This window comes from Epinephelus fuscoguttatus, linkage group LG13 (genome assembly GCF_011397635.1).
Source record: "Epinephelus fuscoguttatus linkage group LG13, E.fuscoguttatus.final_Chr_v1".
NCBI lineage: Eukaryota > Metazoa > Chordata > Actinopteri > Perciformes > Serranidae > Epinephelus > Epinephelus fuscoguttatus.
In genome coordinates this window covers 20,694,090-20,717,551 of record NC_064764.1, presented here as the reverse complement: position 1 = coordinate 20,717,551, position 23,462 = coordinate 20,694,090, and the positions used below count along the sequence as shown (strand labels likewise).

The following is a 23,462-nucleotide window of genomic DNA, read 5'->3' as shown; positions in this document are numbered from 1 at the left end:
GTCAGAGATGGGAACTATGATCCTGGAAATCTTGCTAAAAGAAATTTGTTACAATAAGATAGAGAGAGAAGACCGGTTTAAAAAATAATACTCAAGTGCCATCCACCTGTCTTTATTAGTGATAACTGTGTTTGAGAAGGTGATGGTGAATTGTCTGTACTCAACACTTCAACATCTTCTCCTGCTCCAGTCCTTCTCTGACCTGTTAAGTCAGTATTGCTTTAGCTTAAGATGACTAAGGCAAAGTGGAATTTTAAGTGGCCTGCACGCAAATTTGGCTTGTTACCATGGAAACTTTGAAATTCCTCTAGCTGCAATGGTCCACTTTCGTAAAAAATTAATATGTAAAAGAAGTTCGCCATGTTTTTGTGTATCAAATTTCCAGTGCTGTGCTTTGATTATGAAACACTGTTTTCCCACTGCAGCATGCACTGGAGTCTCTCTTGCCCTAAGACAAGCTTGCCTACATCACTGGGTTTGGCAGACGCTGCCCCCACTGTTGGCCCAAAACCAACTCTAACCTTAACCTGAACGAACCTTTTGAATTGTAAATCTTGTTTGGAGTGGTGCACAGCATGAGTATAAACTACCTGAGTGATTCAACTCAGCGTAAGGAAGACTCTACTGAAGAAAACATTGGTGCTTTAAACCTGCTAACATTTGGTTTAAAGCACCAATGTGCTCCTTAGCACAGTTTTCTTTGCTCATTTATAAACAGTGCTCAAATCTGTGCTCAAACCGTGCGTACGAACGTTTACTGTATGCATTTATCTGGGATTCAGCAACATTTTCATACCTGAATTTGTTGAAACTCCGCAGACAAATTCAGAACTGGCTCAGACCATGCGTATGCACAAATTATGAAGGCCTGGCAATATTAGAAAATATAAACACATCTTTTGACTAAACACAAAGCATATAATCATATCTATTAAAAAAAGGCTTTAAGAGGCAATATTTGTTCCTTTAGTAATGCATGCACTTATCTGACACCCTTTCATCCTCATCAGTTATTGTCATAATTAAAATATCTGACTATAAAATCCAATGTCCCAGACCCAGCTTACAATGGTGTACATGAGAATATCCATATTGAAATGTAACGGTTTTGGTTTTCATTTTGTATTGAATCTGCCGGTAATGATGTGTACGCTCATCAATTTTTAGTGCCCTGAAATTATTATTACCATCATTAACATGCATCCCGGGTAGCCTAAAAGATTCTGATCTACCTCTAAGCATGTGTTAAGATGGCACATCTAGCTTTGGTGGAAGAGAGTGCAGCCGGTGACTTCAGGAGAGAGCGCATCAGAGACAGACATGTCTGAACATGTTTGAAGCAGAGTGATGAACAGCTTATCAGCTGTTTCCCACTGCCAGACATTCAAAGACGCTAAGTGACGGGCTGACACTGGTGTGTCAGGGCCTTATAAGTGCTTAGCAACAACTTAAAGATACACTTCTAGGCAACCCATTTTCCTTATATAGAGAAATGGGGGTGTGGCAGAGTGCTGATTGCAAATAGCGGGCAGGAGCCTGTCAATTTAGAATGATTCTGATTCACCATAGTGACTTAGTGGGTAAAGATACATAACAGAACAGCTAGAACAGTCTCAGAATTTCATACATCGCTTTACTGTAATGAAGCCTTCAGATCAAGAAAAGATAACATTTATGATATTACGACATCCAAAATCAAGACAAAATCTAGTCTCATAATGCGATATTGACATTTTGCCCAGCTCTAAAACAAACTATGAAATAATAATCATAAATTAAAAAGTTGATCGGATGATCGTGCTGCATATAAAGTTAAGAGACCACCAAAGTTATTACAATTCACCCTGAGGCAAACATATGGATTTCTGTACAAACTTTCATGGTATTCCATCAAATAGTTCTTGAGATATGTCAGTGTGCACCAAAGTGGTGAACCAGCCAACCAACCTACTGACAGACACAGTCAGGCTGCTAGATTTGCTAAAAAGCATACACATCATAAACATCCTTATACACATCCTTGAGTGCGGACAGTGTATGAAATAACTATAAACTGAATTTATATAAATCGGAGCAGGATATAGAGGACATACCTCCCCGCAAAAACTCCAGAAGCCATAGCTACGAAGAAAAGAGACCTTGGACATTAAGATATTCATGCTATCACAACAGTTGCATGGTTCCTTAACACATATTACATAATTCTCAACAGTGGGGGGTTGTCAGTCAAAAATAGCCAGATGGCTCTGTGGTGGCAGAGGGTAGTTAGCTAGCACATTGTCCCTTTGAGATTAGGCATTTGGCAAGTTCTGATCTGTCAATGGATTGCCACTGAGCAGAATTTTAAATGGTTCCTCAAAACTGAAGCAAATTGATCTCAGCAAAGGTTTTTATTTTGCTCCTGCTGTGACACACAGAGGCACCAACAATTCTCTGAGCGTGGACATTTTAAAGGATGCCACTGTGACCTTTTGAGAAAGCCAGACGATATGAATGGGCTATCTGTTTCCTTTCTGCTTTCTTTTCAATCTCTAACTGAACAGATCAATCTTTACATAAAGCTAGAGGCGGAGGAGAATTCTATGGCTACCTGAAGACATCACAAAACATCGACAAGAACAGGTTGAAACGATCCAAAAATTACAGGAGACAATCTTGTCTCGAAAAACCACAAGAGAAGACATGAGCTTACATTATATCAGATAAAACAGTTAAATGCCTTCCTGCTCCGGTGCTACAAAGAGACTACAGCATATTGAATTTAAAAAGTCATAACCTTCATGCTGCAGTACTGACAGACATGAGTTTTTAATTTGAGAAAATTACTGTCTGACCTGTGCAAACATCATTGAGTCACAGATTGTGCTCACATGGACCAGGTGGAGATGACTTCAGTCCATCTAATAAAACACAGATGTGAGCTCTACTCAAACCTTACCTTGTCAATGTTGAAAGGAACAACATATCCTAAAAGTTGCTTGTCAGTAGTCCAGAGATTGAAGTCAAGACACAGTCTAACAAAGGATCTTGGATCCATTATCACAGAGCATGAGTTTTTCCAGAGGAGCAGAGGAGTTTGGAGTAGAAACAATTGAGTGTGTACCGTACCTCAACATGGCTCAGACCACAAAGCCCTGTTGAATAGCAAAACACCACAGATGCACTGTAGCACCATTCCTGAGCCACAGTGACCCTAACTCAGTCCGAGAAACCCGACCACAAGCAGCTCAAGCTAAGATTTCAAAACCATGGAATTTCAGTAGCCACAACTAATATGGCCCTTTGACTCTGTAATCGTTTTTAAAAAGCTTAGCAAGAATGACTCAAAAATAGAATTCTTATTACCTAAGTATATTAAAGGGTGAAGGTGGCAAAGAGTGCAAGATGAATGAAATGAAATGTTGTCAACCATTTTACAAACTATGTTTTTAAATGCACAAACTTTGATGGGTGCCGCAAAGTCTGACATTTGAAAGCTTCAGTGTGGACTCAAGGTTGGTGTTGTTAATGTGTCGAGCACTTAAAGAAAAGAACTTACAGGTGAAATCCAGCATGACATCAATTACAAGACTCATTTGTATTTTCTAAAATGCTGGATTGCAAGTAATGATAACGACACCGGAGCCATGGAACACACTACCTGACTGCTCAGACTGAAATATGAGGTGAACACTGATCACACTAAAATCATTAAACACCTTAAAAATTGTCCCGCACAAAATGCAGGAGATATTTTTTCATACAAAAAGACAGAGATAACCAAGTTACAAAAATATATTCAGCCTTTACTTCTGTTTAAACATACTGTCTTCTAGGAACATGATGATATAAGATTTAATCTCTGATTGCAATAAAAAACACAAGTTGATTGTGGTGAGTTTCCATCATCAGGGTTAAGTGACACTACAAAAACAGGCTGCATATGCACCAACCTCAAAAACACTAAAGATCTTGATCAAGTATCTGCATACTTCATATTGAAAGATATGATGCCATTTTAGATGGCTGAAAAGCCTGAAGACAATCACTAAAATAAGATGTATGTCCTTCTGTCATGCAATAAAAATATCTGTTTCTTTTCTAAATGTAAGGTAAAGTGATTCTGGTAAGTTTTAGTGCCGTTATTTTTAGTTGTACGCATATTTTGATGATTATCGGGATAATGGTGTTAATTACAATTACTTTTGGCCAGGATAATCATGACATGAAATCGTCATACCATCTCATGCCTGCTCTTCTCTCTGTAACAGTTAGACAGTCATGCTGAGGCACATTGTTCACTTAACTTGACTTGCATTATTGCACATTTATTTAATGGTTAAACAATTTAGACTGGTACTTACTGAATTTGTACACATTTAATAAAACTGCACCATATTGGAAAGTAATTAGAATTAGAATCCAATAGTCTTGGATCAGATTTTACTGAATTAGATACTGTATATCAAACTGAATCATAGTTAAAACAGCCATTTATATTCCTGTTAGATGAGAGCTGTATCAGCCGACATTTAATACTTGACTGTGTTGTTGAGGTTAAATGAATAAGGATTGTTTTCTGCAAGGATATGAGAATATTTTTGTCCCTTATAGGTTTTCTGAAAACACAGAGAAGCCCAGAAAATATAGTCAACCACATTTCTCTGGCCTTCTATGTATCCCACACAGTTCTTACATGTGGTGAGCTATTAGTTTCAAAACAGGGTATATTTTGACATTAAATGATGATAAATGTCTGTGGTGGCTGTTGGGGTTGCCATTGTGACAGCTTTTTAAGGCTGCCTTATGAGAATTGGCAAAAAAAAGTATTTTCTATGGAGAATGGTGGCTAACACAGTTCCTTAGACTAACAACTAATGATACAATTACAGACTGCTCCTAAAGAGACATCTGAATTCAGCTCTGTTGGCGGTGACAGGTGGTGCAAGCCAACATTTGTGCAACTTGCCACAACACATGCAGGCTCCACACAGTGCTGCTTGAGTTCCCACAGCAGCCCGGGGACACGCTAGCCACAAGTATGAGTGTGTGTATTCACCAAGGCAGTGCAAATGACATTTCTCAGTAATATGCGAACATTCCTTCTACATACATAGTTAGCATTCTAGGGGCACAGCTATGAACCTGCTGATTGGCATGAGACAGATGGTGAAAATACGTTGCCTCTTAGAAATTTGGCCTTTGTGCTGTAGCTCACAGCAACTACATATTTTCTGTTGACTGGCTGTTAACTCGATATTCCATTGCTTAGTCAATCGATACAGACATAAAAACACAGATACAGATGCAATATATTGATCCATTCATCCATCCCTCCTACATAATGGTTCATCACAGCCACACACTCCAGCTCTTCCTGGATGATCCTGAGGTGTTTCTAGACCATGTGGGATACAAAATCCCTCCAGCATGCTCTGAGTCCACTTCAGAGTCTCCACATACTTGAATGCCTCATGGACGCCTCCAGAGATGCCCCAACAACTTTAACTGCCTCTTTTTAGCTTCAAGGGACAGCTACTCAGACTTCCTTTCACATGTCCCAAACACCTCATATTGTGCCTACGGGTGCATCCAGACACCCAGCAGAAAAATAAAAAAGTATTTTGGTTGGTTGTATCTGAGATCTCACTTTTTCGGTTACAACTATGCTCATGACCATAGGTGTCACTTGGAGTGTAGATAAGTGTAAAAGAGAGATCTCTTCCTTTCTGCCTCATACCACTTCACTGTAACAGTCTAGTGTAAGGTCTGCATCACTTACCACTCCACACAAATCCTCCTGTGGAACTCATCCTCCATCTTACTCTCACTTGTCAACAAGACCCTGAGATACTTGACCTCATTTGGAGCAGAAGTTGCTCCTAACCCAAAGGGAGCAATCCAGCGTTTTCAAGCAAAGCGAACTGCTGACTCTCATCCCAAGAGTATGGATTGCAAGTTTACTGAATAAAAATCTTAGAATATGGAATAAAAAAATAATGGTTTTCAACCCGAGCAATTTTTAGGGAAAGGGGGGGATCATTTATCTGCTATGATCTGAAGTATTGCTCGCTACCTGTCCACAGCAGACACCTCGTTATCCAATGTGCTGGCATACAGAACCACACAACTGAAAACAGTCACCAAGGTTTTTGCACACACACACACACACACACACACAATGTGCTAATGATGCATACATATTTCTTCCTTTTGTACAACGGTATCTCATCCGTTTACTCCTCTCTGCTTCGGGATTTGCTTGTTTAGAATCATTGATCTTTTTATTGAATACAATTTCATTGCGGACCAACTGAAAAGACGTATTGTCCTTGGCACACCGTGACACCGACATAAATTGGTCTGGGCCATAAATGAAGTTGTCTCACCATGTCCTTGATGTCCTCTCTCAGGGCTTTGCCACACAGCGTAAAATCTGAGGTGTGAATTCTGCCGGACCCTAGAGGGCAACGCTGCATAACTATGACATCAGCCAATAAACTCCTGGAGCACACGGGGAGACGAGGCGACTGGCACTCACACGCAATGCAACACACATAAACAGTCAAATATTTCCTGCTCTGTTGGCTTTATGAGTCGGTGTGTGTCTGCACCGCTGAGGTTTATGTCAGCAACAAAATAATGATGAGATGTAAAAGGGTATGGACTCATCGAACAATCAAATGGCCATTGAACAGCACAATTCCGTGTATCAATTTGTTTACACGGGCAAAGAAATAGAAACATTATCAAAGTCATGTGCAAAAGCAGTGCACAGTATGTGAAATCCAAACATAAGCTATGACATGTCTTCTATGTCTGACAGCAGGTTATGCATCAACCATGTATAATTTATCCTGCTTCCATCTCTTAAACCTACTCCATCATATTCTCTTCATAATGTATCCAGCAAGGACAGTATTAACAAACCAAATAACACTACCTTCGGTGGATAAATGGGCTACTTGTTGCAAATTGTCAAGGCGTTGAGATGAACATGGCACCTTTACATTACATTAGATTCATTTGGCACATACTTTTGTCTAAGGCGACTCACAATAGGTGCATTCAAACGCAACAGAAACCTGAGCTAGATGTCATCAAATAGAAGAAAAACACACTGTAGAAGTAGCAGACACAACTGAAAAGCTACTGTATTTCATCAAGGTCAAACCCAAGGGAGGCATATTTTACAGCAATAAAGCATTTGATCTTGAACACATTGGCAGCTGTGGTATCCAGGTGAAATGGGTAAAACTCTTTTCACCCTGTCTGCTCCTTAGCAACAAAATCTGACCATAATCTCCCAGCTAAACACAAATACTCACATGCTGAGCGATTTACTGCGCTGTCTGATCTCAGTCTGAATTCTAGTGTTTTATTTGTTGTCTCAGTCTAAAAGGTTTTTTTTTTTTTAACCTATCAGCATCTCGGCTACTGGTCTGACCTGAGTACACTTACGTTTATATGCTTCTTTCCCCAATTCTGCACAGCCTGCCCTTGCCTTTGCAATTTCCTGTGATTTCACCTCACCAATGAAGTTGTCTACTTGTACAATGCCATGTGACAAAGTTCATCTGCTCTTCAAACGGTGTTACCCTCACCTCGGTATAATCTTCATCTTCCCTAAAATAGAGTTACACACAACTCGCGCTGTAGCCTGACACAGCTGTGACAAGCAAACATTTAACTCATCTTTATATTGCTGTCATTTCTAGTGTCTACAGTCAAGTCAAGCACGTGGAGCATGTTCCCCTGGGTATGGAGTATAAACAGCATGTGGCTGTAGGTAGAGCTGCAGACTACACTGCTTGTGATTTCACAGTTTACTTACACATTCAAATCCAACAAACTGTCTTTAGTTAATCCTAAGGGGGGAACAGAGCTGAAAATGATGTTCTCAAATACTCGTTCATCCATGGCATTCAGTGAGGGCTTGGTTTTTGTTGGTCTTTGCATCAACTTCTCAACTCGGCTATGGACTCTAGTTTTAAAGGAAGATGTAAAACTTTCGGCTGCGTGAGTTACAACAACAGGGCCAAGGTCAAAGCCAGCAACAGCAAAAACAGAGGCAGGCAGTGTGGGGGAGATCTAGGAAGGGAAAAGGGGGGAAAGACAGAGGGGGAAAAGGGGGCTATGAAGGGATATCAACAACTGTGACAGCTGTGTGGATATGGCGAGCCGAGCCATAACAGGGAGTTTCCAGGGCAGGAATGCAGAACAGATCAGCCAGACAGTGGTTTGCGTTTAGGTCTGACATGGCAGGCAGGGCTGAGGCACAGCATACAACAGCTGCCTAATCCCAAACTGCTGCCTTGATACCCTGATCGTCGTTGAAAAGCACAACCTGGCTTCTGAAAAACAGCTTGTTCCCTTTATGTCTACACATGCTTTTTTCCTGTCGGTGTCTGTCACTTGCTTATACTAGAATTGACACCAAACTTGTCAGCCTCAGGCACTGGTCATATCATAGCGTCACAATCTTGAACTGACTGGCAATGTAATGCAGTGAGACACCTGAGCGCAGAGTCGGAGTTTTACTGTCAGCATAACAAAGGTTACTAGGCGACGAGAAGAAAGTTGAGGAAAATGTTTCATGTAACGCTAAATGTATGCACACAGTCAATGAGGGAGGGTATACAGACTCATGCCTTTCCCTCCTCATCACAGAAGACATCCAGATGTCAAGGGCTCAGAAAAAAGGGCTCTTACCTGCAACAGAGTTCGGCCTCGGCATCATGAGAGAAGAAGATGTCTGTGAAGGGTATGGAATGGGTCCTTCGGGTGAGTGACTTGGAGGCTGTGGGGCCCCTGCTGATGTGTTGGACTGCTGCTGCTGCTGCTGTTGGTCTGTCCTGGATGGGGTGTCTGCTGGCGTTGCTGTGGCACTGTTGGAGTCTTCTTCGGCCACAGGAGAGCAGGTGTCAGCCCGCACACTCTGTGCCAGGCCATGGCGCCCACTGCCTCTCAGGCTGCCATCCTTACTCCACTCCAGGCTGGAGCCACTGCGGTCATCATTCTCCGAAGAACTAGTGATGGTGGCTGGGGGGAGATGAAAACAGAGAGGGAATTAGAGCGAGCGAGGGAGGTAAGACGCTCTTTGTGTGCCATGAACATTTATCTGTCTTCATCTTTAATGAGATACTGAGCTGTAATGGAACTTTTAACTTTGAATAACTCCCTGCTTTTCCTCATTGCCCTTATCAACACTGTTCACCACCTGATTTCATACTTACACAGACAGTCTGCATGCACTAATGAAAACTGGAAAGACATGATGGCATGGTCTTGAATTCATTTCCTCAGCCCAGACTCTTCGAATGTCTTTTGTTGTTTTCACAGATCATCAGTTGAAGGATCCAATATAATACAGCATAAACACCAACTGGCTGCTGTGCTACGACACAAAACTCACACTTAAATATATGAAAATGTAACGTTGAAGAGCTAGTGTTTAAAACTACCTTCAGTATTTTGGGTTCAGACAGGTGTTTTGCTAACATGACAACAAATCCTTTAATCCTCCCTCAGGCCGACCCAGCCATCTATTACGGGCCTAAAAGATGAGTGAAGGGCCAAAGGTACACGGGCTGCAGCTGGATACAGAAACATCAGAACAGTCAGAGGACTGGGACTGACTGGCCAGCTGGCTGCGTTTGCATCACACACTCCTAATCTGGATTTCATAATGCAGCAGCATGTTGCATCATCACTAATATTAATATAACTAGTGTTAATTTTGGCAGTTATTTTTTTATTTAGTCTGGTCCTGTGTCAAATGTGCTTGCTAGTTTTTATCATATTCAGCCAACCTAAAGTTTTATTGACTATTTTAGTATAGTTTTAATCAAATAAAACGGTCATAAAAATTAGCACTGAATACAACACATCCTGGCCCCTTTGACTCCTGTACTGTACCTTTGCAAATATGAAGTAATTCATGACAGCAGCATGCTCTAAGCATGGCATTAGCCATCATCACAGATTTTAGTAGTAGAAGAGATTACAGTGATTGCTTACTTGTTGAACTACAGCACCTGGCAATGAATACATCATTATTTATTAATTTAAGCATATAGTGAGTGTGTCACTTTACCATACAAAGAGCTGGTAATGGTCATTGCTGCAGGGCTGTTAAAAGTCCTTCTGCAGGAGCCTCATGCAGAAACTCCTCAGGGAGCTATTTTGTAAATGTTAAGACATTGCAAAATCTCCCCAATTCCACCAAGGAGCTTTTAACGCAGTACAAAGCCAAATTAATGTGCTTTTGAAATCAGACTCAGAGTCAAACCTCAAAGAGCAGGCAACATTAATCACCGGCTGGAATCTGACTTGTGGACACAACATAGCTTTGTTCTCGTCCGTGCCTGCACAGTCTGATCAGGGCGGGTGGGTAGACCAACGTCACATCGTGTCTTTCTCTCACAAAATAAATTTCGATTTGACAAAAGCAAAGTAGTTTAACGATAAGACAGACCACAACACATGCGACATTACTCCTTGTCTCATCCTGGGTGGCAGCATGTCGATGCTTAATGCTGTAGGATACTATATCAGAGCTTCCATAAATTATTTAGCAGCTAGCTTTGATATTGCTCTGGGGGGACAGAATGACTGACTCATGGCAATCAGTTACGTCAACCCTGCAGTAGTGGTAATCCAAACTGTTGTCTTGTATCTGGTGTTGGCATGCATTGCTATCTACTGCAGAACAATCATGTCAATCAGTTACCTAAACAGGCATAAAATGTGTAATAATCTAGTTAGTTCATGCGAGGATATTAACTTCCCCCAAAATCTCTCCTCAGAAATGATTTAAGTTCAACTGAGGATAACGGCAGGATCATACACTTAGAACTTGCTATTGAATTCCCACTACAAAAATTCAAAAGCCATTTTCAGAATGAATCTCTAACATTTGTAAAGCCACCGGAAGGTTTGTGAGTAGGAACAGCAGACGGATTAATGTATCAATAGACTACGTCGTATTCCTGTCAGCTTGTGTAAATCCCCAGATGTCTTACAGGGCCATTACTAGAGATACAATACGACGTTAAACTGTGGCAACTGTCACCTCAATGCTCTCTTATACCAGAACGGCTCAATACACGCTGAAAACTGACACATGGTAGAGGATGAATACAACCTGTCACAAATGCTATTCAGTTCCACAAAAACATCCAAAAGCTTTAAGAAAATGATGAATGAGGGACATGACGCAGGTGAGACTTTCCTGGTCTAAATCATTAAGTGGTGGTGATACTCCGATCAGATTGCAAATTAGAAATAGAAGAGTTTCATGGGAAATACTGTAATATTTGATAAGAATATATAAAGTGTGTGCAGATAAATCTGTGCTGTCAGTTGTGCTGTGCAGCATAAAAGCCAAAAAAGATTACTAAGAGGTCAGCAGAGCATATGTATATATATTACCTATATATATATATATATATATTTTTTTTTATTTTTTTTTTTTTATTTTTTTTAAATTTTATCAAACCCAGCAACTGATGTAGCCACTGGTAAGCTGCCATTTTCTGTTATTACTCTGATATGGGCTACTCACGCTCCTAACTCTGCTATTGATTCCCTGTGCCTGGTATCTGCAGCTGACTTGGCTCATCACTGGCATTCCTTGCATGGCTGCTGACTATTTTGGCAAAGGCACCACAGGTGGTTTTAACCAACAGAGAAGTCAGTTTGAGGTTATCTGACAGACATTCTATATCTTGCTTTATGTTATTTGGGTTCACACGTGAATGTCTGTTGAATGCTTTAGTTCTGTTTCATCTTTTCCAATTTAAAGGAACAGTTCACCCTAAAATTTAAAAAAAAATAAAAATGTTTTTTTTCCCTCTTACCTGTAGTGATGTTTATCAGTCTAGATTGTTTTGGCGTGACCTTCTAAATATGTTGGAGATATTGACCGTAGAGATGTCTGCCTTCTCTCCAATACGATGGAACTAGATGGTACTCCGCTTATGGTACTCAAAGTGGCAAAAAATACATAGAGTGTGCATTTACTGCAAGCTCATCTATCACCACTGGGCTAACTAACATTACAAAACAGCCGAGGAGGACACCATTGAGATTTACATTTTGCGCTGTCACGAGTACAAGCCTCTCGTCCATGAGTAGATGCACCCTTCCTTCTGAGTGGTGATATAGTTGACAGGTGTAGTTTGGTAGAAAGAAAATAGTTTCTGCATCAAACTGCTCACAACAAGGTCTATGGATTATCTTGACTAACTGGGTCATGATTTCTGGAAAGAGACATTGCTGTTGAGTATTTCAAATGTGGTTTTTTTTGGCACTTTGACAATGACAAGCCCAGTGCCATATAGTCAAAATATATTTGAGAGGAGGCAGACATCTTTACAACCTCCAACACTCAAAAGAATCCAGATTGACAGATAGCACTACAGATAAGAGGAAAACTTTTGCGTTTTTGATTTTGTGGCTAATTGTCCCTTTATGATAATTGTCTTGAATACAAATAGCTAGCTACCTGTTTGTTTTGCTGCCATCTTGGCCCATTATTACATCAATCTGCACATTACCACAGTCAGCGTAAAGTCTGTGGCAAGATTGTGACTGCATCCACCACAAAACACAAAGAAAACGGGATTTGCTTGCAAAAACATTGCTATATAATGCTAAATATTAGTCAAAAACTCCACCATACACGTTGCTATTCAGGTATGATGAAGGAGGTGGCTATTTCTCACCTATGATCCCACTGTCTTTGCTCTCAAGTGTGGAGCTGGGGCTTGTGATGGTCCCACAGGGGCTGGAGCGGCTGAGAGGTGGGCGGCTGGTCGTGCTGTTGAGTGTGGAACATGGGCTGTCAGTGCTGGGAGACGCCGTGCTGCTGGTCAGCGTAGAGCAGGGGCTGATACCCTGGCTAGTCACAGAGCACTGGGGGAAGGAAAGATCAGGGAAAGGGGTTAAGGTACACCAAGAATGTGCTCTACTAATCAAATATGTCAATGAAGTATGAAGTCAACCCAATATAAACTGTCAGCTGGCAACACGTTCACATTTTTTCAGCATGAGCGGCAATAACTACAACAAAAAATATTTTTCCGGCCTTATTTGGAGGGAGTACTGAGAAAACTGTAAAGAATGATTGGATCCAAGTTCATTGCCTATTTACCTGGATCATGTGAAAGCAATGCAAACAATTCCCTCGCAAATAAACAAGGCTTTTACGTGTGAGCATGACACACAAGCCGAAGGGCATGAGTTCTGTAAAAGGAGCAAGGCTTGAAAATTACACACTCATCTGTCTGGAAGAACCAAAATAAGCCTGAAGAGAATTTCACAAGGGAAAAAGTCCCTACTTTGTTGTGACACAATAGCTACCTTTCTCATGCACGCCACCAAGCCTGTCCGACAACCATACAGCAGCTGAATCTTTGTTTGAGCTAACTGACAACCGTAGAGATCCAAATTAAAGCTGGTTTGTCCTGTCTCCCCATCTTCCTTCAACTGTATTCTGATTGCACACAATATACTGTAGCTCAAGAAGGTCATTCTTGTCCTACTATTCCACAAACACAACCCCAGACATATAATACACTCATTAAAAACCACCCTTATAAGCCCAGGTCAAATTAATTCAATCCTCATCCTCAATACACCAACTTTTCTGGAGATATTTTGTTGCCTGTGGAACTTTCACCCACAGTTGGCTTCTCAAGCACCATTTACTACAAGCCTGTGCATTGCCTCAAACAAAGTCCTCCAATTAAAATCTCAGCAAAACATCACGAAGTATTTCTAACATTATACCTAAACCCAAGCATCCCCAACGTGTTATAAAGCCTCTTTCACTCACTGCATAATCTAAAATGTTTGAGGACCATTCTACAAACAACTACAGTACTTACTGTACATATGTTGTGATTTTAAATTAGTTTGTTAAACAATAGAAATCTTTGTCCTGCTTAAAACATTACAGCAGTGTTTCTGCTGCAAACAATTCATTCTTCTTCAACCCAACTGATCTCCCAAAACAGTAAGACTCACCAGTGCTTAGCCAATTTGAGACAGGAGTGGGACTAACATGTCGATCAAGATGTACTGACTGTTGCTGTTTAAATGTCTACATGTTTGTGCGGTGACATGCTGAGAGAATACAAACAGCCAAATAAGAGGGAAATTGCATGGCTCAAGGCGTCATTAGCAACTTGTGGAATGCTAATATTAACGACATATCATTTCCCATTTCTAAGTCCCACCTGTTTCTTTTTGTGACAGCATGCTGGTAGTTTTTGCCTGGTAATTTCCAGCCTAAGGCTGCACCCAGAGCTCTTGCCACCCAACAAATCACATTAAAAGCCAAACAGGTTACTGACATTTAATAATTTACTGTTGAGCAGAACTAAAAACAACATGCTGAGTTTAAGACATGTTGTAAAACAGCAGTATGGAGGAAAAGAGAATTGCTGGCAGATGACAATAATGTCCTCCCCAGCTGAGCTCTGAAAACACACACACCTACACACACACAAACAGGAGTTAAAACCATTACACTACACACATTTCAACTATTAAACATGATTCATAAAATACTTTCTAAGTCTCTTTCCTGTTCCCAGGATTGCCGGCTCAGTGTTAAAACGTGTCTGAGACACGAGATGAATGAGGGAAGCGTAGCATGCTGGGCTCTGCTCTTTCGCACTGCCCCATCTTAATTAGTAGAGCCAAACAAACTGAGGCTCAGACCTAACATAACTATTTCTGGACCGGGGCTCAGACACTCTTGTTACATACTCAAGAGCCCCTGGAATAGCACTCAAGTTACTGGGAGACTCATACACCACACCGGAGAGAGAATAAAACCACATGCAGCCAATTTTAAATATGCAGTTACTTTCTTTAGAACATTTTTAACTCAAATCTCAAACAAAACAGTTTGACAGTTACCGTTGTTTGTTGTGCCAAAAAAAAAAAATATTCCCAGAGGTGCTCCTAAATCCCCATCCAAAGATAATGCACAGGGGAAAAAAATGAATCAAGCTGCAACAAAAAAATCCATTCTTCTGTTACACTGTCACAACTCCCTCCTCTCATCCTTTCACTCTCTCCTCTATCTCTCTATCTGTGTGCTGCAGCAGTGGCAGCAGCTGCTATTGGAAGAGGGAGGGAGTTGTAGGGGAGGGAGAAAATGAAATACCTTCTTTTCATTCTTGTCGTCCATAGGTATGCGTGCCGTACCCGGGATCCCTTCTCCTAGTAAAAAGCCCAGCCTTGTCATCAGTTCCTGAGTGGCAGGGGAGGAGGAGCTTGGTTGTTTCTCTGCTTGCAGCTCTGGAGAAGAGAGGGAGAGAGAGAGGGAAAGATGTGCTCAACGTTAGCAGGCAGACTCTCCCTCTCTGCTGGATGGCCCACACAGGGCCACTCTGCCTGCCCTGCCCTCCTCGTCTCTGCTCTGCTCTGAAATGCTATGCTGCACTCTCCAGCTGCTGCTGATGTGGTGCAGACCCGGAGAGGGGGAGGAAAGAAGAGCAAGGGAGTGAGGAAAAGAGAGAGGGAGTGAGGGAGTGTGGTGGGGGCTATGGCTTGTGTGTCTCTGTTCAAAAAGAGTCTGAATACATGTGAATGTCTAGCATTGTTAAGAAACCAGAGACTCTGTGTGTGTGTGTGTGTGTGTGTGTGTGTGTGTGTGTGTGTGTGTGTGTGTGTGTGTCCTGCAACGCCTCGAGTGCCAATTCCAGGGCTTTCTGGTTGTTTACAGCTCTCACTCATAGAGCCTCTGAATATCAATGAGTGGACATGGGCTTTCTCCAACACAGCTTAAACTGTCTGCGGTCTTCACTCTCAGAGCTTAATACTTGTTTAGAGAGCAATTTCAAGATTGGGGTGCAATCAACAAGACAGTGACCACTCGGAGTCTATTTTCTGTTTATATGTCTTTTTAGCATATATAAAAGTCCTCCCAAAAAAACACTAAAGCAACAGCATCTACATGTATTAAAACCAAAAAAGGTATTTTATCATCCATACATGACATACTGAAATGTGGGTATGGCAAATCAGATAAGGCATGACACCCCGGGTGAGAACATTGTTTTTTCAAGCAGTGGTCAATTTTGAGATCTACAGCTACTTTGCTTCCATAATATGTCTTCTTTCAGACTAGCAGGAAGAAAATGTCCAAAGTAAACATTCAGGTGCTAATTCTAGTTCAGATTTCTGTTCTGGAAATGTATGCAAGAAGTGCATACTGAATTTAATAATGCCTCAACTTGAAAAGTTTTATGGTTATATCTATTAGGTTTTACAGAGGGGTTTGTTCATAAATCATATATCATAGCCTGATTTATAGAACATTTTATTCCTAAAAACAAGGCAAAAATGTATCTTTTTTATCACTGTTGACAGTATTTTTTGATTTATGGAGTGATAAAAAGAGAAATCCAAAATCTCCCCAGTAAAAACCTTTGACTTTAATATAGACAACAAAGTGAAACAAGAATTTAAAACCTGGCTTTACCCAGTATTTAAATTTTTGTGCTGGAAATATTGCTGGCATATTTAACTTGACAATGCACCATTTGCATATTTAAACATAGAATCTCAAAAAACTTGTAAATTAAAAAATGTATGTGTTACTGTCAGAAGTCTACTGTGGAAGTTTCATGGTGTGGTATTTTAAGTGATATTTTCCAACGAACCTGCATCTGAGACAGTTGGATGTGCGAATATCTCTCTTCAAACAAATTGGCATCTATAGTTAAGAACTGTACCCTATTCACCTGGGGTGTCTTGTCCCCTGAAGGAATATTCACCACATTCCCACTGATTCTGACAGATAGACAGACAGACAGAAGGAGAGACTGAGAAAAAGAGAGGAGGGGGGGCAGATGTCCAAGGTACAAAAGCTTATTATACAGCTCTCTGTCAGCACCTTTCCCTCCCCTCTCCTTCATTTTCTCCTTTACCCTCTTTCTTCCACAGTTATTAATAATGTTGGCAGTCAATCTGATTAAATACAAACAAGTCCAATGGCGCGATGTACTGCCAAGCCCCAGTGAAGTCAAAATCAAAGCCACCAGATACACACACACATTTACATCTTTGGCATGGAAATGCCCATATACAGATTATGTGTTCTCCTTTATTGTGAATACAGAGAAACCATCAAAAAGGCTACTCTCCATCCCTCCATGAGTCGCCGTGTACTCCATCACAAAATAGGCCATGTTCCTGCCCTTTAACGTGTTTCTCTTTACATGTTTGATTGGCTTCATGGTGCAAGTCACTGGGCTTACTTACTCCCACTTTGAAGAGAGCAGAGAATGCACAAAAAAGACTGGTCTCCTATGCCTGTATCTTATTTTAAGCACAAGCACTGTAGTCCTGAAATCTGAAAGTATAGAGACAGAGTGCATTTAAGTCCCGCCCCCCACCAGATGGGAAAACAATTCATCACTGTACTTGACTTTGTATTGCGTGAAGGTGCCTCCTTGTCATTTATATCTGCTAGCAAACAACATAAAAATGCCTAAAAGCTGCTTTGTGATGGGATGCACTAACAATAGGGTAAACAATCCATAACTACACTTTTACAAGCTGCTGAACCAAAAACAAAGAGCTTTTAAGCAATAAGGCAGGAGGCACCAGCAGAAGATATGGGAAAACTTTGGGTTTCTACCATTCAGTCTGCCTACATGCATCAAGCATTTTGCTAAGTTGGTGTGACAAACTGTAGAGGTTGAAGCTATATAAGTTATGTAATGCCTGGTTTTAATCTTGATTAGGTTAAATAATGATCAAACAGTTGTGAGTACTGACATATTTTCCTTTTGGCCATTCAGTGGGATAAGCATTTTGTAAGCATTTTAGCCCTTGGTTGCATATTGTTGCGGCAGGTTTTCTTCTGGCGGGCCTGGTTTTCAGAGTATGAAGCGTTGCGCTTTGTCCCTATAGAGCATCCTACTAGACGCCACTACATGAAAGTGTCTCCACCCACCCCATAACACTTCAGTAAGTTTACACATTAACTCCTAATATGAGATGTGTCTGTCATTTTACTGTACATAATATATAATAATACTATACATATAAGAAGTTTAATATTTTATATATTTAAAATGTATACACTTAAATGGGCTTCAACTAGAAATCTTAAAATAAGGATTGCTAAACATACAAGTGCCATCTGGAGGTCCAATGCAGACAGAAAAAAACGCAGACAGAAATTAAGCACAACATGTACAATGAAGTTGTCACGTCCTCTTTGGTTGGCAGAAAAAAAAAACTAAATGTAAATTGAATTGAAATAAATACACTTAAACACTTATAATATTGGACAATTAGCCTATATTTGGCCTAACTCATCAATTCTGGATCCCGAAGGCAGCCATGTCGGTCTATCGTCTCTACATATTCTACTGTGAAACATCCCAGAATCCATGTTTGTGTTTTCCTTCTGAAATTGCTTTGTGCTTTCTGTTTATATCTGTAATTGCTGTGTTCTGTAATTTGGTACAGCATGTTTGGCTACTGCTGTGTTCTAAATGTAATTAATGCAGGTCCTTGTAGAATTTGGGGGAGACTCAATTAGATCTTGTCAGATTGGAGGTATTGGAGCTGCGTGATCTTCTTCAGCTCTCCCTCTGAGGCATTTTTGTTTCCTAGTATTTATATATTTCACAGTCAAAACATAAATGATATGTGTGGTAGTGAAATGAGGGGACAGAAACTCTCAATGTGCAGTCCTTGGAATAATTAAATTCCTATCTCGGTAAGAGGTTCTTAACCCAGTAGAGTACTGTGAATGTGATCTAAATAAGCTACAACAATGTGTGATATTCATGTTACTTCTATTATCTTCTATAATCAGTAATGTAGATTTGTGTGATTTAAGGGGATGAAATAGACAGTTTTTGCTTCATGACTATTTTTTTCCTCAGCTGCAGTTTGTTGAGTTTGAGATGCCCAGTGGAGAAACTGAGTCAATTAGTTTGTGGTTGAATCAATCAGAGCTGATCATATCAGGTCAGTTGGATTAGAGAAGCAGCTGCTGCAAAAGCAAGTAAAAGCAAACTTTTAGACCAAGCACTGGACTGCAGGGTGCATGGTTTCCATGGCAACACAGCTGGTTTAATTTAAAGTAGCTTGGAAAAATAATGCACAACACTAAAATAAGAGCACTGTTGTTATAAGAAAGTTTTCAATTTCTACATGAATTAATGAAAGGTTAAGTTTCACTTTTACTGTGCATGGCATTCTGCGGTTCTGTCTGTCTGTCCGCAGAGTAGGTGCTGCGCTCCGAGAGTGTGGTGCTCCGAATAACAGAACGGTATATATATTTCAACAGTGCTCCTAATGAACGGTCCAGCTCCAAAAATAGAGAACCTATATGTGGCTGAAAATACTGATATCCTGGCGGGCTGCCACAAATAAATAAATAAATGTGTGGGAAACCCTGGAAGAATGATGGTTGTAGAGCTGGTGCACAGAAATCAAAGCCAACATGAACCTCAAGTCCTGACACCCAACTCCCCCTCATGACTGTTGAGAGGACTAGTACCCTCCTAAATAATGTATATATAATTATATACAGTAGTATACACAGTAGGAAATCTGTTCCTCCACTGATTTGGTGGTCTTGCTAGTTGTCCATAAGGAGTTCTTCTCTGTAGCACTGCTCCCAGTGCTTCCACTTGTCAGAGGAAGTTATACTGCAACAATAATGAAGGAACATTATAGGTCAACGGTCTGGTAAGGAAAGTATGCAATGTCAAACCAGGCACCAGTGGCAGCAGTAAGGGCAATATGACGGAGGTGTAAAAAGAAAGTCATAATATCACATCTTGGATTTTACTTTGCCCTATTCAGTACAATGATTTCACTGGCACAGCATATTTTCAAGCTGTAAGTCATATCACTCTGCTTTGCTGTAGCAAGAACATCTGCTTTCATAACAGGAGCTTTTATTATCAAGAATCATTTGAGCACTGACTAGCGTGAATGGTTAGCCAAAATCACATGAATGCAGATAAAATCTTTAACTTAGAAAGGCCTACTGTATTGCCACACACGAGGCGCTGCTGTGGTCAAAAACAGTATCAGCTGAAAATACGGTCCACCCTACAGCTCACTCTGCAGCACCCTGCACACTACTTCTCCCTCTGAATAAAACAACAAAAACAATAGATCAGTGTTCCTGTAAGCTTCCTTCTGCAGTGATCCTAATACTACCAGTTTCAACATCTGCATTAGCTGTCTTCTCTTTGGAAAGTAGCTGGGGTTTTTTTTATGGAAAGACAAAGCATGTCTAATCAAGCAGATTGCAGAAGTGGCGAGAACTAATTCACCACTAATTTAAGGACACCAAAGGTTCTTGAATATCCTTGAAAACTTATGCTGGTCATGATCAAAATGCACACAGCTGGTCTACTACAACTGCAAGAGCAATTTTGTAAAGTAAGAATAACCCATGCCAGCAATTCATCAAAGAATTCTGTACAAAACAGAGCCATTATGGCTTGGCACATGTTGGTCATGTGCCTACGTCCTTCAGCAAGAAGAAAATGTGTTAGACAAGATACTCTAATTGTAGGTAATGTCACACAAGCACATATCTCTGAGTTAAGACTGCACATTTATGTTAACCCTTTGACTCATCTGCTCACTGGGTTGCCATGGTTTCTGATGTCAGTATACCTTAGGCCTGTTGCACCTCCTCTAAGAAAAGCACTTGCCTTTAATATTGAGAAATTGAAATACTGTCCTGGAAAAAAACAGCAATAATCAAATAGGCCTAAAGGTTTTCACACTGACTAAATTGAAGCTTCTGTCTATGTAGCACTGAATGCTGACTAATACACATGCTTCTATGCTTGGATTTTTTTCTCCACTGTGAATACTGTGCAGTAAAAAAGACCATACATTGAATCACTTCTTTATAGGGAATGTCACCCTGCTCATGTAAATGCTTGAGAGGAACCTTTTAAGACCGCTGGTGCAAAAACAATGCTGAGGCCCGAATGCCAACAGCAATTTTATAGATTCAGGGTCACTGGATTATAGCACACATCTTGTTAAGTCTTTGCAGAGTGCTATAATAATTCAACTGTCATTTCACACCCACCTCAACATGCACAAATCTTAAAAGGTATACTATGCCTCTGCCTGTATTTTCCTCTTGTTTTGCTATGTTCATCATTTATGAATGTGCAGCCCCCAGCCAACAACAGCTCACAAGTGAGGTCAGGGCTTTATTTAAAAGGTAGTGACCAGGTGCCAGGCTGTAAGCACTAAACATTAGGGATGCACAATATTGGATTTTTTGCCAATATCCAATATGCCGATATGTAACAACTCATTTGACTGATAACCAATACTAATATCAATATATATCCACTTTTTTCCCTACCTAATTTTACTTACTATCAAGTGTCTTCTGTAGTAGATTAACATCATATTATGCAAGCATACTCTTATTGTGGTGGTCCACCAGCAGATGGAGACATGAAATACAATACTTTTCAATTTATGTAATATTTATTCATTGTGCGACTTCAGGCAAAGCATGTTGGCCGATCCTGATAGTTCATTTTAAAGCTGACACTGGCCGATACCAATGTTAGCAGCATGTTGGCCAATTAATATACTTCATTTTAAAGCAAATTTGGCCGATACCGTTGACGTGCCGATATTATCGTGCATCCCTACTAAACATCTAACACCCCCAGCAAATGTAGCAAGGCGAAATGCCAAACAAAAAGGCTAGTTCTAATATGAGAGTAAATCTAGGCTTGGCTTTCACTTTTACCGCCAAGCACTGGAAGAGAGGATGTGGATAAAGAGTGACGACAAGTTGGTCTGTTTCCACTGCGTGGGTAGTTGCCGGTGATTAACTTAGTTAGCTTGCTATAGTATTTGCTTTTCCATTACAACAAATGTAACGTTGCTACAACTTTTTGGGGGTTTGGCTTTGACAATGCTTTTAACTTTAATCATTCAGTGCTGTGCTTCTCTTGCATTGCCCTACTTTGGCATCTTTTTTTAGATTTTCTGTCATCAAGGGTTAAGAACTCATGAGCTACTCTAATCTAAATCAATTTGATGTTACATCATAAGGTGACAGGGTACTAAAACCGAGATTCACGTTGAGAATTAACATAAGCTTGTTAAATCCAGTGCTGGTTGTGGGTCAATAGTAATTTGAAGCAACACATTGCATGCTTCATCAACTTTTAGTAGACAGTTACAGATAATGGGAACTGGTCCCAGGTTTTTAAAGGGGGCACCTTACACATCAAACATTTATGGCTACTGTACATTAGCGGACAGTGACAGGTTGTTTTTTATTGGGAGAGTATGTCAAAGGCATAGCGTGGCATGAAAGCATCAACATTATGGATCTGTGAAGACTAGACAGTAAACACGATGTAGAATCACACATTGTGAGACTCTTAACATTCTTTCAGAGATTTTTATGGCCTCAAATTGTTGTTGAGGAAAAACATAAGATGGAGCAATGTAGAAGAAGAAGAGAAAAATATGTGCAACATTGTTGAAACCTTTAGCTCACTGAAATGAATGCATGACAGCTGTATTTGTACCTGCTCTGGCTTTAGTGTAATACCATGTAGAAACGAGTCCAACTTGTTGATTGAGTGCTGCCTCACAGTTTTATGTTTATCACTGGTTCTTCAAAACCACTTAAACCCACCTGACTCTGAGGACCAATCAGCAGCTCTGGAACTGTGCTGGGGCACGTCAATAACAATATCTTAAGCCAGTGGTCCCTCTGCAAATCAATATACTGTACCAACAACACAAATCAGATCCACTGCAACTGCACCCACTGCCAGACACAAAACCTTCGCCTCGCACACAAATTTTCCACAGTGTTCTCTGTTTGTGCATTTATGAATAAAAACAAAGCATGTAAAGTACGGGGAGAAATCTGAGTTAAGCTTATGGATGTACTGTGGGTTTATGAATTACAATATTTTGGATTTAGCTTGTCAACTGCTTGTGAATGGATTTGGACAGTGTGACTCACTATTTGTTCTGTTTATCCACATGACACAACAGGGCAATTGTCTAGTCTAGTACAACTAAATGACTAACCATGGGACCAGTTTCTTTTAGAAATGTCATCATCACCTATTCATCACCCCTTACCATTTCACTGTCTGTTGACAGCCATGACAGCCAAATGCCTTAAAGTCATATAAATGACAGGCGGAAAAAAGATAGACCTGGCTCATGTAAAGTAAATACTGATATCTATAATTACTGTTTTACCTTTATTCCTAAAAGCTGCTCAAAACGACCTTAGTCTCATCTGTTGGACAGTCTTATCTGAAGTGTCTTACAGGGTGTCTAAGCTGTGACACTGAGGGAGGGACACATGCTGCTCTTTCACTTTCCGGCTAGATTTCTTCAACCTGGTTGCGCATCCAATTGGCAACCATTGAGTCACAGGATCTATCCCCTGACCCTCAGCCCACCAC

The 23,462-nt window shown here is 40.5% G+C and overlaps 1 protein-coding gene across 2 annotated transcripts in view; it reads right to left on the bottom strand.

Annotated features, from left to right (window-relative positions):
• Positions 1 to 23,462, bottom strand: part of tanc1b (tetratricopeptide repeat, ankyrin repeat and coiled-coil containing 1b) — a 129,328-nt gene that overhangs the window by 46,830 nt on the left and 59,036 nt on the right. For both annotated transcript variants that reach the window (XM_049593992.1, XM_049593993.1), the window contains exons 5-7: positions 15,161 to 15,294; positions 12,708 to 12,897; positions 8,692 to 9,021 (exon numbers count right to left, since the gene is read on the bottom strand). In XM_049593992.1, the coding sequence (XP_049449949.1) occupies positions 8,692 to 9,021; positions 12,708 to 12,897; positions 15,161 to 15,294 (654 nt within the window). The remainder of the gene's footprint in view (positions 1 to 8,691; positions 9,022 to 12,707; positions 12,898 to 15,160; positions 15,295 to 23,462) is intronic.